Source organism: Streptopelia decaocto (genome assembly GCF_964273445.1).
Source record: "Streptopelia decaocto genome assembly, chromosome: 12".
NCBI classification, from domain to species: Eukaryota; Metazoa; Chordata; class Aves; order Columbiformes; family Columbidae; genus Streptopelia; species Streptopelia decaocto.
In genome coordinates, this window is record NC_138667.1 from 12574383 (window position 1) to 12589661 (window position 15279).

At 37.0% G+C, this 15279-nt stretch overlaps 1 protein-coding gene across 4 annotated transcripts in view; it reads left to right on the forward strand.

Annotated features, from left to right (window-relative positions):
* Positions 1 to 15279, forward strand: part of GABRG2 (gamma-aminobutyric acid type A receptor subunit gamma2) — a gene marked incomplete at both ends in the record, with an annotated part of 65204 nt that overhangs the window by 46352 nt on the left and 3573 nt on the right. For 2 of the 4 annotated variants that reach the window (XM_082063604.1, XM_082063605.1), the window contains 2 exons: positions 13608 to 13760; positions 15053 to 15258. In XM_082063604.1, coding sequence (XP_081919730.1) covers positions 13608 to 13760; positions 15053 to 15258 — 359 coding nt within the window. The remainder of the gene's footprint in view (positions 1 to 13607; positions 13761 to 15052; positions 15259 to 15279) is intronic. The other 2 variants (XM_082063607.1, XM_082063606.1) reach the window with 1 other exon arrangement.

Sequence of the window (15279 nt, forward strand, 5' to 3'; positions counted from 1 at the left end):
AAGTCAAGTGGCTTTATAGGTTACAGGCATAGGTGGGAAGCTTCATTATAGTTGATAGTCTAAGAAATCAGTGATTCTTCCAGGCAAGTGTTTTAGACAGTAACATGACATCACATGTAAGTAGAACAGAAAAATGACCAGTCCATAAATGCGTAGTACTGATGCTGGAAACCCTGAGAGCAGCTATGTTTGGCTGCAGGTTCAGTAAGGTGCTGTACAACGCCAGCAGAAAGAGCACAGGGTCACTTTCCCAGTGTACAGACAGACCACACATTGCTACATACAGACAGGGAGATTACCACGGTAATCACTATTATAATTTAAAAATATACATATCAATTAACACTAAAACTTCACAAATAGTTATAGAAGTGTATTATTCTCCTCCCTTCTTCCTTTCACCTTACAGATGATACCCGTACACAGACATGTTCAAGACTCATTCAAACAGCAGCTCCGCCTGGTGTAACCACTTTCCATGTTCATCAGATAGTATAGATGAATACTAAGATATGCACTGGAATTCCTACACAAATACTAGCAAATCTTAAACAAGAAGCTAATGTTAGAGCTCAGTTTAACAAGCTGTATGAACTTCCTCTCTTCCTACCTGCTTATCCGGGTAAACAACAGGTTTCTGAAGAACCGAATATGTCAAAAAAGTAGAAGTGGAAAGATGATTGAGAGGATTCCATGCAGAATTCTGCAAGCTTTTTAACATTAAAAGACTTTATGATAAAAACCTGGAGTCTTACGCAACAGAATTATATTTTGCTGTGTAATTTCATTTTAAGTCAATACTCAACAGAGGCAAATAACAGAAGTTTAAAATGCACTTATGTATTGCTGCCAGCTGTGTCTGTCATTGATAAAAGAAACAGAAAATTGTGGGCTGTCTCTCTTAATGGCATAATCACTACCTGCTTTATGTACTTACTTACATTTTAATTGACTACTAAATGAATGATGTGGTTATCCTTCAACTACATAAGGGTATACTGTAAGCATCAGGAAGTTCAGAATTACCATAATCATTCAAGAACCCTTATCATTTAGTGGTTAGCCAGATTCTGAATATGGACAAGTTTTCCAGAGGATGTTCCAGGGATCCAATCCTAGATGACAATGAAATAATTTAAATCTCATGCATGTGTCACCTTTAATACGCTTATTTTTTTGTAAGCATGAGGGTTTTTATTCTTTGCCAAAATTCTGTTTTCTTAATTTTCTTATAATCTGTAGGTGTCACCTTGCTTCCATGGTATATAAAAAACTTTATCAAAGCATACAGTTTGCTTTCTTCTGGTAATCCAGAAACATGACAAGACATGAACATGACAAAACCCAATGAAGTTTGTTTGGTTTGTAATTTAAGAAAAAAATGTTTGGGAAAATGCTGAAAGTTTCAGAATAATTCTTATAGCACTGATCATGGGCTCTGATTTTAAATAAGAATGTTATTTTAGTTTGCTTCTTTGCATGACTATGTTTACATGATTAACTTCTAGTATCACCAGAAACAGAATAATAATAATGATCAAACATTTTTGACTTGTGTGTGAGAAGTCAAATAAGAATTATTCTATAGTAAGTTAAAATCCAAACCATTAATTTTATGTAATTACATGGTATATTTTTTTTTCTTTTTTGACCACTCCCATTAAATATTTCTATGTAAGTTTAGAGCAGAATCTGCCAGACATTGTTGAAGCGCATAGTGTGCACGTGTCCCAGAGAACCTCCACAGATGGAAAGATGGGTTCAGACAAGAGAAACACCCATCCTACCACCCTACAGCTGCTCAGTGAGAGAGCTGGGACCACACCTGAGATATCTTGCCTGCTGCCTCACTGTCCTAATCAATAATCCACACTGCTGCTTTGAGATTTTTTGGGGGCTGTGTTGTTTTCCAACAAGCCACTTTACTTTTTACTATATATCTTTGTTGGGTTTTTGTGCTTAAAGTTGTCTTTTATTATTGAGCTGCCCCCTAGCTCTCTAAAGCCCATGACATTTAGTAGATGATCACACTGAGCTCTAAAGAAAGTTGGGTTTGATCTCTACTACTCTTACTCCTTGATATTTTGCCTGCCAGGATCTCACACCCGGGTGAGTTTTAGTCTTTTCTTGGTTAATTAGACTGGTTTTCTGGGGGGATAAAACTAAATATTTGCTGATGAAATCTTCTAAAATTTTTAAAGTAATAAAAAAATAAATGGAATTGAAGTACTAAAAAATAAAATAAAATAGTGCTGTAAGTCAAGCAACAAAGCATGTTATATTCCTCCGAGCATCCCTCGGGCTCCTTGTTTATGTACTATCTTTCTAGTAATCTCCCTGTGCATTCAGTGGAAGTGAGATGCTGGTGTTCAAGTGGTACTTTCTTGTATAAATATTTCTTCTGCTGGGGGCTTCAGACAGAATGAATGTGAAATCAGTAGCTCCCCTGCAGAACTTTGCCTTCATGCAGTCATGTCTTCTCTCCTCAGGAGAGGAAGAAGAAGAAAACATCAAGTTTTATTGCAGCCTCAGGTTATACAATACTGTCTCCTGGCTCTGAAAATAACTGAAAACATCAAGATCAAAGATTGAATGTACTTTATCTTCAGATTCCCCTTCTCTCAGAATAAAGGCTTTCAGAGGAATTCTAGAATGACCTTTGCCATGCAAGACAACGTATAAAGATGTAAAAGCAGATCCGAGAAGTGGCGTTTTATGAACTGCATTAGTGCTGTGCAGTCATTTCAGCAACCAGGACATGCACAAAGCTCATTAAGAAGTACTAATTTCAAGGGAGTTTTCTAACATGTCTATAAGCCTGTTGTTATTTAGACCAAAAATATTAAATACTTCCTTTTCTTCTATTGTTGTGTTCACCAAGTAGGCCTGTATCTAATTTTAAACCGGTTCTGAAACATTAGGAAGCCTACAGTCAAGTACAGAGATGGCATGTGGGTCTCTTGTTCAGTCTGTACAGGAGCGTTTCTGACCACAGACTCATCCACTGACCACAGTCAGAGCCCTCATGTCTAATATCAGATTAGCTGAGATGACATCATGAAGGTAATTGGTTCACCTAAGATCTGACTCCTTTTGGGACTTGCCTGTCACTTTTGACTGACCATTTGCTTTGAACTTTGTCATTTTGGGTACTTAATGTTAGCAGCTTTTAACCCAGGCCTCAAAGTGCCACCTTTAACTACATTCCCATTTTTACATCTTACATTTATCTTATTATCCCACAGTCCATTTTCACACAAATCCTTTGCACAGTTGTCTAGGAAATCTAAATATGTAGACCCATGATATGGTATAAATGTTGTGCTTTAGCACCCTGTAAAACAAAAACAGCCACCATTTTGTGCTTTTTTCCTTGATGCAAACTGCTGAAAATTTCAACAGGATAAAACTTACATAGCTTTGATAATTCTTATTTCATCATCCTGATAATGCATTTAATCTGGAGTACCACGGATGTGATGTACTTCACATTTTGAACTATAGATTCAAACCAGTTATTTCCATTTCTCACTGTATGTAAGAGCAGGCAGGGTTGGATGTTGCCAGGAAATGGATATACCATCTGGATACCTTGAAATGAATGAACTATAATAAAACATATTTCTTATTTGCTCGCGTTGGTGATTTCACCATATCTCAAACCCCTTATTATAAAAATAATAGGCCAAATACTTCAAATTAATCAAATCATTGTTCTAAACATGCACAGAACCCTTGGTTTTAATGCGTCATTTTTTTGAAGCAGATAGCCTTTCCTTAGGTATTTAGATAACAAGCAGACATTCTAAAAAGCCAAGGACACAGGATGCCTGACTGTGTCAGACACAGCAAGATTTCTAACAGAACAGCATCCCAACTGGTTGTGTTGCCTGGAAATTGTGGCTCTCTACTTTCTCATGTTACTTGAGATTTCTGTCATACTCATATTATCTCTTTGCTCCAATTTTCTATCACAGTAAGTCAAACAGGCTATTTAGAGAACTAACCCCTCCTAACCGTTCCAAGATGAGACACTGAGCTTCCATCCTGGGTTGATGGTTCCTAGGCAGGAGGAGAGTGGGAAAGCGAGCAGAAGGTTCTATAATTTGCAAATTATTTACACACCGGAGCATAATGGTTCACTCACAGCAGTTGCAACCTATTACATCACGCTGCTGCCACATCTGAACACTAATCCTGCACAATCAAAATCCTCCTGTGTTTGCTAATGCTAATGTAGTAGTTTAGCTGTCTTCAAAACCAAAAAGATCAGTTGTTTTTAATTATGTCCTAAACTAGGAAAAAACCATACATAAATATGTAACATTCATTTGCCCTTCAAACTTCCAGTATTCACAGATGGAACCTTAGAAACACACCCAAGTTTACCTTCAATTCCTCAATACATTTCCACATACTGACATTTTTCAGCAACAGAAAATTCTTAGGGTGAATCTTGTCTCTGTGAATTCAAAGGGAAGGTTGGAACAACAATAATAGATTTTAATTACTGTCTAGTGCCATTACATTCTTTCCTCCTATAATTAGAAACTAATGAGAAGTGGAACACATTCTGTCAAATGAACTGAGAAAACAGCACTTCAAGTGAAATGAGTGGCCAAGGACCAAACAAAATCAGAATTGTCAGGCAGAAAGTCATGTCATACATAAAGAAATTGCATTTGCTTGGATGGCTGTAATGATTCATCTCATTTTGCAGGAATTTCATCAGCTGGGGTTGTCATTTCACACAAACATAAACTAATTCCAGTTTTCTTCTCCCTGTTCCCGCAGGAAATCAAGGTGTTTGATGTCAGACACATTCACATGGAGGGATACACCTTACTCCTTAAAAACAGGAAAAAAAATCAAATTTCCTCCTACCCCCAGCCCTCCTCCCTGCTGTGCAATGCAGTTAGGATTCATCCTTTGGAATGTAAATTGAAAACCAGGCTTGCAGCTATCTGAATCCCAGAGATAATCTTATATAAATGGACTATAGTGCAAGCTTTGTCAAAGACTTAATATTGTTTTACCTCATTACATAATCAAGCTATAATCATGGCTTAGAAACACATATATAGAATTGAGGTGAAATCACTCAGTACAGTTGCTGTGTGGTATCAGCACTGACCATGAATTGCCCCATTCTTTCTGTGAAGCCCAGGCAGAGCGAGTGCCAGCAGTCAGGTGGAGAACTGCACTGTGCTTCAAGTCTGTTACACGCAAATATCTACAATGCCACAGCAGATTTTCTTTCTTTCTCTGCCCTAAAGGCTAAATATTCACTGTATTTTATTTCACATCATGACTTCCCTATGACACAATAGTGGTATTTTGCTGCTAAACCTCAGAGGGAAAGAGATTGTCGAGCATTTTTTAAAAGGAAGAGACTTAATTATATTTTGAAACTGTCTAGTCCTTCTGCAGTCTAAAACTGAGTGAATGAGAGAACAAAACACTGTGAAGGAGAGAAACAATGAAAAGGGCATTTGGCAAAGCATGAGCTTATGGGAAGGTCTCATGGTCAAATATCTGGGGGACAGCGTTCTTTCTGATTTTGCCTTTTCCCTAGACTTTTCATTTCTGGCTGTGGACACAAATAAATCTCATAAACATCAGCTTGTGATCAGGACTGTGATCAAATTTCTGTCCTGTCTTTACGGAAACTCACTCATGCGCCCAGTGATCAAATACTTCAGTAAAAATTATTTTCTTGTGATATATGTAAAAACATATTGTGCTGGAGGAGCTAATATCATCTCTCATATGATGAATGACCCATTTTAGAAATTCTGTTTCATTAGTACTGAACTAGACAGACTTAAGAACTTTGTGATTTGTTGGAAGAAGAAAAAAATTATCAAAAATAGGTCACCTTAGGTTTTTTATGAGATAACAATTTGAATAGGTTAAATCTGAATCCTCATAGAAAATCGTGTGTTTTGAAAAAAAAAATAAAATATTACGTTTTTGTCATATCATCGCAGCAGTGCAAGGGATCTCACTGAAGCACATTTCAGGCTCCGTACCCTCACCAAGACAGTCAATGCCAGCAGGATTCCAAATAGAGGCACTGTCAAGGCAAGAAGAGAGATGGGGACAAGAGCCAAATGAAGATGCATCGGGACAAATACACTAATCTTAACCTATTTATATGATTTTTCATCCACAATTGAAGCTGCATTGTGCAACATAGTCCACAGCCTGACAGTGGCCTGGTTTGGGACAGAGAGGCCTGATTCTGTTCTACCTTTCTCCCATTGTCCCTTTATCTTCTATCCTTTACATATGGTTAATTCAGACTGAGAGTTTACTTTGAGTACTGACAACAGTGAACTTACAACAAAGCTCCTACCTTTAAGGAGGTATTTATAGAAATCATCTTATTATTTTAATGGTTTCCATGTATCATAACTAAAACCACAAAACCACATATTTTCCATTAAACTAATACGTAGCTGTTCATTCTTAAAAAAAAAAAAAAAAAAGAGTAAATAATAAAAAAAAGAGCAGTGTGGTCTTTGCCTAACCGAAAATGTTGGCCATGTTAACAGTAAAAGAGAGAGAGAACAAGGATGTATCTATTAGTTATTTATGAGGAAAAGAAGATAAATTCTGCTGCCACAGTTGTTCTTCGTTAACAATTTATGCAGTTTATACTCATCACTTGTACCACAGTTATTGTTACTTGAGTAATTTTTCTTTAGTTCTTAGAAGCGCTGTTCTATTAACAGAGCCATAGTTTATAGTCAGTTATGCCATTGGAGTGTTTGTATAAGCAGTTAACAGGAGAACAATAAGAGATTTTCAAGACTGGGTTTTCCACTGGCAGACTTGCAATCGCTTCTCATTTCGATTCCGAGGTGACGGTGCCCTCGTGTGGCACGATATTTTATTTTTTCTTCTCCCCCCCCCGCTCCCCATATATATTCAATCCAGAAAGACAAACTGGATTGGGTTTTCCATACATAAACAAGTTATTTATTTATGTACTTGCTTACATGAGTTAATTTTAAGAAAATGTTCCATTTTCTACCTATATTTTCACATGGCTCTGCAAACAAATATTTTAAAAGTTCTTGCTCTTTTCTGTATGGTTTCTGTGAAAAATCAGGAGAGAAAAACCCACTGGAAATCTGGAGAGCTGGTGCATGTCTGGGTCTCATGAACCATGTGGCTGTTATTGGCTGTGCTAAAAAAAAAATGTGCCTATTAGTTACCATAAAATCAGTGACCTACAGTAATCCCAGTTGCTGGTAATTCGATCAGTCCTTAAAGAAAAAATGGTGGCCTGAAATTTCAGTATAGTTTAGCTCATACGTTACTCTTCTCCTGTCTGTTTTTTGTTCGGTTGGTTTGGAGTTTTTTATTGTGTGGGGGGTTTTGTTTTTGTTTTTCCTCAGCAGTTTCACAGATCCACCTAGTAGAGGAAAACTTGGAAAAGTTTTGGAAAGATATGATACAGATACTTAGTAGAGTTGTTTTGCCATTTATCAATTCACCATCAATATTCTCCTATATAATTTATTTTCTCCACAGTATTTTACATTTTATCCATAAAAAGCACTAAATTACAAACATTATTAGGATTACTGAACACACATTTATTTTCCTACTACTAAACACAAGCAAACATATTTAACGTAACCAAATACTCAATGAAAATCCTGTTCAGACTTTGGGATAGCACATAATCCAGTTCCTTGGGGAGAAGAGCTCCACGATGAAGCTCCCTGACCCCATGGAGGCAGCAGGAGGTAAGGACCTCATGTGCTGTGCACTTGCAGCACACATAGAAATTCTGGAGATATTAGGTAGTGAACTGTATGATGGAACAAATAAAGTTTAAGAAGAACTGAGACACAGTCTGAAGACACAGTCAGAAGAACTGAGACACAGTCTCATTTCTTGTCTGGCTTTGCTGTGCCCTTCAGAGTGGTGCAAAGCTTTGTAAGAAACAGCAATAGTATGGCGCTACTCAGAATAATGTCTTCTTACAAGCTCTCAAAAACTGCCTTAATATCTATGGACATGTCTATGTACATATTGATTGTTTTCCAAAACTTTTAACTTAGCCCTGAAAGAACATTAACAGAAACGCCAACATGTTCAAAGGCTAGCCCTTCACCTAATTGAATTTCCCTGTTAAAACTCCATATATTTAACAGATGAAACACTGAATTTTCTACACTCCAAAACTATCTAATGAGAATGAACTGAAATGATACATACAAGTAGCTTGACGAGGTAGCCAACATACTATTTTTTGAAACTCTTCTGCAGTTATTTTAATTATTTAAATCTAGCAGTGTTTTAAACAACAGAAAACAGAATCCTACAGTACTTAGTATGAGACAATCTCAGCTGCAAGTGTTGCTACCTGAACTATAATTAAGACACCAATTTCTTGTGATGTTAGAAAGCTGTTCTTTTCTCTAGCATTTGTACTAGCTTCCAAATCACTTCTGAGTACAAATTAGAGGCTTGTTTCCCCAGTACCTTACACTTTGCACAGTCACTTAAACATGCATAAAGAGAGTACTAATGGGTATAATTTTCCATTCACTTCGCACAGGTATAAATGATTCCACAAGCAGCAAGCAATGAAGGATCACACCCACCGTGCAGATTAAATCGGTTAAGTGCAGTGTACATTCCCCCTGGCTATGCTTCCTGGCACAACTAATTCCTTCTATTGAACCTCTGGGACTTAGGCCAGGACTATGTACAGATGGTTCCTCGGATCAGGAATTGACTTTCTCTACTGCCTAACAGAGCTAGAATCCTGGTATTAAAGTTACCATATCACATGAGTGTGCGGTAGGAGGAGCTTCCCAGTTTCCAAAGTTGGCACAGGCTGCTTTCAGTCTGTGTAAATTAGGATGACACAGGAGTGTTAGAAATAAAATCTTTTGTTAAGTCCTACTAAAGGCATGATCACTGGATACCAATGGTATGCATCTCCTTGTTCAAAATATCTCCTCCTATAGAAGTGACTTTCTCTGTGTGCAGCAGGGATTATTGCCGCCAAGAAAAATCTTCAGCTTCCCATTCAGAGTAGCAGCATGAAGATGCTGTGGCTCTAGTCAGAACCTGGCCCTATGTCTTGTGATCTTCCAAACACAATTGGCAGGAATATTAATTTAGTAGAAACATTATATATTTGTACATGAGGACAAACGTGATCTGGACAGCATTTTCTCAAGGGACTGCATTCCAGTTTAAACATGCATCAATGAAGAAACTATAGATAGACAGACAGAAGTGGTTATCATATCTTCAGATGAAGACGACTATGTCTGTCTGTATACACAAGCAAAGATGAATACAGAGAAGTAAGAGAAATACATATATTCAAGACAGAGAGAGAGATGACGTCTAAATATATTAAGGATGACTTACGTTCTTCAGTGTAATAAAATTATTTCTTTTCCAGGGAAATTTAGTATTTCTTTAGAAGTTGAAAGTTATCTATGTATTATTTTCTAGACATATGTAATAGTTATATGTACACCTTAGAATGGGCAGCGGGACTGTAAGGTTATGGTGAAAGCCTAAGTAATCCAAAATCTTTTAATTAAGATGCCAAATATCAAGCACATAAATACATTATCTTACAAAGATACTGCCAGGTTGCATTATCATTAATTTCTAAAGGAATCCAAAAGCATATTAGGCCTCCAAACAGCAATCTGGCAGCAACCTGAGAAGCTTTCTTGTTACAGTACAGAATATTGGATAAACAAGAGCCAGAGTTGAGGGAAAGAGGATGAAGTAATAATGAAAAGATTATCAATATGTCAAGTGACAGCTAATGAATGACCCTGTGCTAAGGATCAACTCTGGCCTTTTTTTACTAAAACAATGTCTTAGTTTGACAGCTTCATGCAGGCAACACCCCAGGGGTGAAAAATCACCTCAGACACAGAGATAATCTGAAAATAACAGAGTATTTAAGCTGGTCCTGGCTGAAAAACAGAGAAGTCCATGAACAGAGGCAGAAAAAACATATGTGGGTAAAAACAGGGCTGGGCAAGATTCCTTCACAAAAGGTGTGATTAAAGCAAGTACTGCAAAGTTCATGTTCCACAGAGAACTTAATACATTTTATGTTTCGGATGTATATGTTACAACAGCTGATACAACATTTCTTATTCAAAATCTCAGAAGGCTTGCTGTTGTGTCACAAGGATGGAGCCAGGCTCTTCTCAGAGACAACCAATGATAGGACAAGGGGTAATGGGTTCAAACTGGAACACAATAGGTTCCACTTAAATTTGAGAAGAAACTTCTCAGTGAAGGTAACAGAACACTGGAACAGGCTGCCCAGGGAGGTTGTGGAGTCTCCTACTCTGGAGAAATGCAAAACTCGCCTGGACACCTTCCTGTGTAACCTCATCTGGGTGTTCCTGCTCCGGCGGGGGGATTGGACTGGATGGTGTTTTGAGGTCACTTCCAATCCCTGACATTCTGTGATTCTGTGAAGATTCTCTGAAATAGCGGAATTTTTTCCATAATGCAAGAGTGTCTGCAGCACCAGCAGGCATTCAGATTGGAAAGCAATATGCAATTTAAACAAAGTTATGCATCCTTGAATCATCCTTCGGATAGTCAACTCCACATTGCCTAACGAGTTACAGTTAACACTGAAGTTTTTACTTCCTCTGATTTAACTTCTCCATGAGTAGAAACCTTGAAGTTTATATAAATATGTATTGTCTCTTATTTCCTTGATCTTTCAGTAAAATGTTTCCAGTTCTACAAGGCATGAGAAATAAGGTCTGCCAGAATAATTTTGTAGACTTGTGTCTACAAATATTAGGAGCTGATACAGTGTTTCCTATGCATATCATTCTGGAGTGTTTTGAGCTTGTTACATGTGTATCCATTAAGAAAAAAAGCCTTTGCATAAAGGAAGGTGCAATAACAATTGTGAGAGCTGAACAAAATCTAAAACAACTACATCACTTTTTAACTTTTTGGAACATGTTAGCAGAGATATATAATTTCTAAATGTAATTGGTTAAGAATTCCAGTATAAAAAAAAAATGCAGAGGAAATTGTGTTCAATTGTGTTCCATTACATATAAAACACTTACACCTGGAGTGTCTCCAGCTTGTGGAGCAAATTCTGTGTGACAGGACATTGTTGTCGGTCTATGGAAATGGACTGTCCTCAGAAGTGCATCTTTGAGATGACAGAGAATTCAAAGCAATGCTTCATTGCTGCTGAACGGACCAAGGCCTTTGCAAGTTAGTTAACATTATACAAGCTTTTATGCATCACAATTTGAACAACAACCAAAAAAAAAAAAGCATAAAATATTGTAAAAATATTATTGTCATGGTTTACTGTATAAAAAGCACTCCTTGTGCTAAAGGAAAAATCCAGACAAGTCTCCATGGAGACCAGGTTATCACCACGAAGCTTTCTAGAAAAAACATTATAAAACAACGTATGTGGAAACAGTCTATAAAATGGAAGGACTGAGGCTACTCTCTCTCTATACACATGTATGTATATCCAGGTGTTATCCACACAACTATTGGGCTTGGTTCGCATACACTGTTATTGAGCAACAACAATGCATGAAGTGTTTTCAGTATGCCTCGGTCTAGGTCATCTGGATTTATCTGTTTGTGTTATTTTCAGCACAGGTGCAGAGTTTTGAATTTGGCTCTATGACCTGTAACAAAGTCCTGGCTTACTTACTAGTTTCTGATATTTTCTCTTCTTTTGAATAAAAGGTCCTACAAGGCAAGAGTGCTAGAACTACCAAAACAGCTGGGCAAAAAAGACCTGTTTAAGTACAAGACAAAAAATATGGAGAAAGAAGTTATCTGATATATCTGTTCAGCTACTACGAAAGTGCAGCTTCAAAAAAAAAAAAAAAAAGGCAGTAACAGAAGAAGAGATCTGATTTTTTAATTTCAATTCAGGGCTGATCCTTTGTACCTTTTAATGCTCTCATCTATGTTTGGGTTTATATTTCATGTCTTTCTGGTAATTTCTTGTCTCATTAAAGTAATACAAGAACACTAAGCATGAGAACAGCCTTAAAATGGTTTGCATGAAAGTGATACAGCTGCTGATTAAATTAATCTCTACCATAGTATAGTAGGAAAAAATACCCAATTTTGAAATACCAATGCTATTAATAGCCTATATGAAGGTAAAAAAAAAATAATCCCAGAACTGACAAAATAATAACTTCTTGAGAAGTTAATACATTATTCAGAGAGATGAAGAATGAGTCATGCTGTAATTTCATGGCTTCACTTTTACAGTATTCCGGATCAGTGGTAGTTTTTCAGTATACAAACGATATGAACATACAATGTAAACTTATCTGTGGTTTATTAAAATGGTTGCTTATATTCAGCCATATCTCCTTGTAAACCACACATACATAATTTGGGTTTTAAGTTTTTGGTTTAATGATAACATAATATAATTAAATTAAAACCAGTTAATTCCTTGGATATGGACATTTACTTTGAAAAAAAAAATAACATAACAAAGAAGCACCAGCAGAAAAGTGATCTCTGAAGTTTCTTCTGTGACCAGGTTCAAAGGGATTATTCTGGGGAAATTAGAATTTTAATTAAGCCTGAAAACAGAGACCTCAATGTTAACTAAAGGTACTGATCTAAGCAGAATACACATTAGCCACAGAGTCTCTTTGATAATGCTGGAAAACTATCTCACTCTGAATGTGCAAATCCTATTCTGTTGCAGTTTGAGACTTCTCTGGACTGCATTTCACTGAACTGCAATGAAGTCTTTTGTAGCCTGGGGTTCTGTAGTTCTTTTGCAATCAAGATTTTCCAGGAGAGTTGTAATCTGAAGTAAAGATGCTAACTAAGTTTTTTTAGTTTAGAAAAAATACATTAAAAGCTGAAGCTTTGCTGTTTTGCTGAATCCAGATGTAATTTATTCAATAGTTTGAGAGGGGAAAAACCTGGGAAAAAAGGTTCACAAAAACTATTGATTGGGAATATGTTATGTACAACTGAGTAAAATACAGCCTCAACTTTTTGGGCACTTAGGAGCTGTGGGTTCAAATCCTTTAAGAGGAGATAATACAACAGAAGATCTACAGGCAAATAAGAAATTAATTATTGACACAACCTAGCCCTGAAGAACAGTTGAGAACATGAATAATTTAAAAAGTACATCTGAAAGCATGCATTACCGGAGAGTAGAGCTGAGAGCATGCTCACAGGGCAGCATGGTGACCGGAGCTTTGCTGGACCACCACTCACCCAGCTGCTGTGCATTTGCAAGTTGTGAGGAATGACCTGGCTAGAAAGAAGCTTCCTGTGCTATGCAAGTGAGGTTACCTTGGAAATCTTTAAGTACAAGTTACATAAGTGAACCTGCAAGACTGTTTACTTTCATAGTGTGGAAAATCCAACAGCTCTGGAGTTATACCAGTGCTGAAGAAGAGATATGCATGTATTTGGCATCAGTATATCTGGTGAATCAGTTTTATATATATATACACCCCAGACATAGAACAGGAAAACCCCAGCTGTTATATAGAAATTGTATGTTGGGTTTTTAACTTAACGTTCTATCTTGGTATGCTTTTATTTTACAGGAGACTATGTAGTCATGTCTGTTTACTTTAACCTGAGCAGGAGAATGGGTTATTTCACTATTCAGACCTATATTCCCTGCACACTTATTGTTGTACTGTCCTGGGTCTCTTTCTGGATTAATAAGGATGCAGTTCCAGCCAGAACATCACTGGGTGAGTTGGTTTTTCTTCCTGCTTTTATTCAAGTGTTCTAATGTTTAATTGACACCTTTGCAGATCACAGGTTTGTAAATATGAGAGACAATTTCACATGAGCTCTCCTCATTTAGAGGGATGTAGTCATTTCCAAGAAATAATGGCTTAAACCATATTTGCATCTCTTCCTTTTTACTATCCCAGATCCTAACTCTGGGTATTGTAGATAACATACAATAAAAACTTTTGCATATTTTTTGATGATAGCAGTATTTTTGTAAAAATCAAAAGGATGGGGAACAATGCTGGATTAGAGGCAGGGACACATTTTTATTTGCTCTGCTTCCATATCAGAGTGACTAGCAATACAAATGCAATAAAAACCAAGAAGGAAGCAATTGTTCTGGTTGTCTGTATGCCATGGTGGTAAAAAAGGGAGAAAGTGGTCCTGTGATTTCTACTTTAGGGACCAAAAATCAAATCCAGTCTTCTGGCCACAAAATCAACTGAATTTGGTGGTATCTAAAATCCTATACATGAAAATGTGGTATGTAACTTATAAGAATTAGCAATTTCTACACATTTAGCAACTGTTCCACAAATAAACTAAAAGAGAGACCAAATTAACCTTGCTTGTGCAAAGCAGCTGTAGCTGTAAGAATTATTGAAGTAGAAACATTCAACTTCTGCATGAAATCCACACAAGAGAGAATCATTTTAGTTTTTCCTTCTGCATTTTCATTTCTTCACAGAACCACAGCACAGAGCACTGCAGTGCAAACCGAGGGACCACATTTTCATTCCAGAGCTCCATTGAAAGAAACACAGGAAGAGAGGATTGGTGGCTACCATGACAATTTATTCCTCCGTGTAGCGCACATAAAAATCTACACATTTTGTCCTGAGGTTCCTTCTTGATCACATGCTTTCTTAAGAATTTTCATTAATTTCTACCTCATGTAATGGCTGCAGGTGTGTCTCTTACTGACACTGGTATCATTACCGCACAAGTAAAAGAAGCAAACAACCAAACTAAAAATAATCTAAATTTCTTAGAATCAGGATACATCTAAGCAAAGTATTCTGCAGAGCAGCACTTGCAGTGACCCTGCAAAAATGTTTCATACCCCATGTTAATCCTTGAAGCTCTCACTGAATCCACGTTTCACTGCTGGGATGTGCCCTTTAATACCATTGCTATATGTTTGAATTTCAGACATACTTTAGAACCAGTCAGAGAGAGATAACTGGTAAAATCAATTTGTTACTTGAAATAATAATAATTCTGTTATTTTCTATCTACCTACCAGGTATTACAACTGTCCTGACAATGACCACCCTAAGTACCATTGCTCGTAAATCTCTTCCCAAGGTTTCCTACGTGACAGCAATGGATCTTTTTGTGTCAGTCTGCTTTATTTTTGTTTTCTCTGCACTGGTGGAATACGGAACTTTGCACTACTTTGTCAGCAACAGAAAGCCAAGCAAGGATAAAGACAAAAAGAAGAAAAATCCAGTATGTACCTTTTTACCAGCA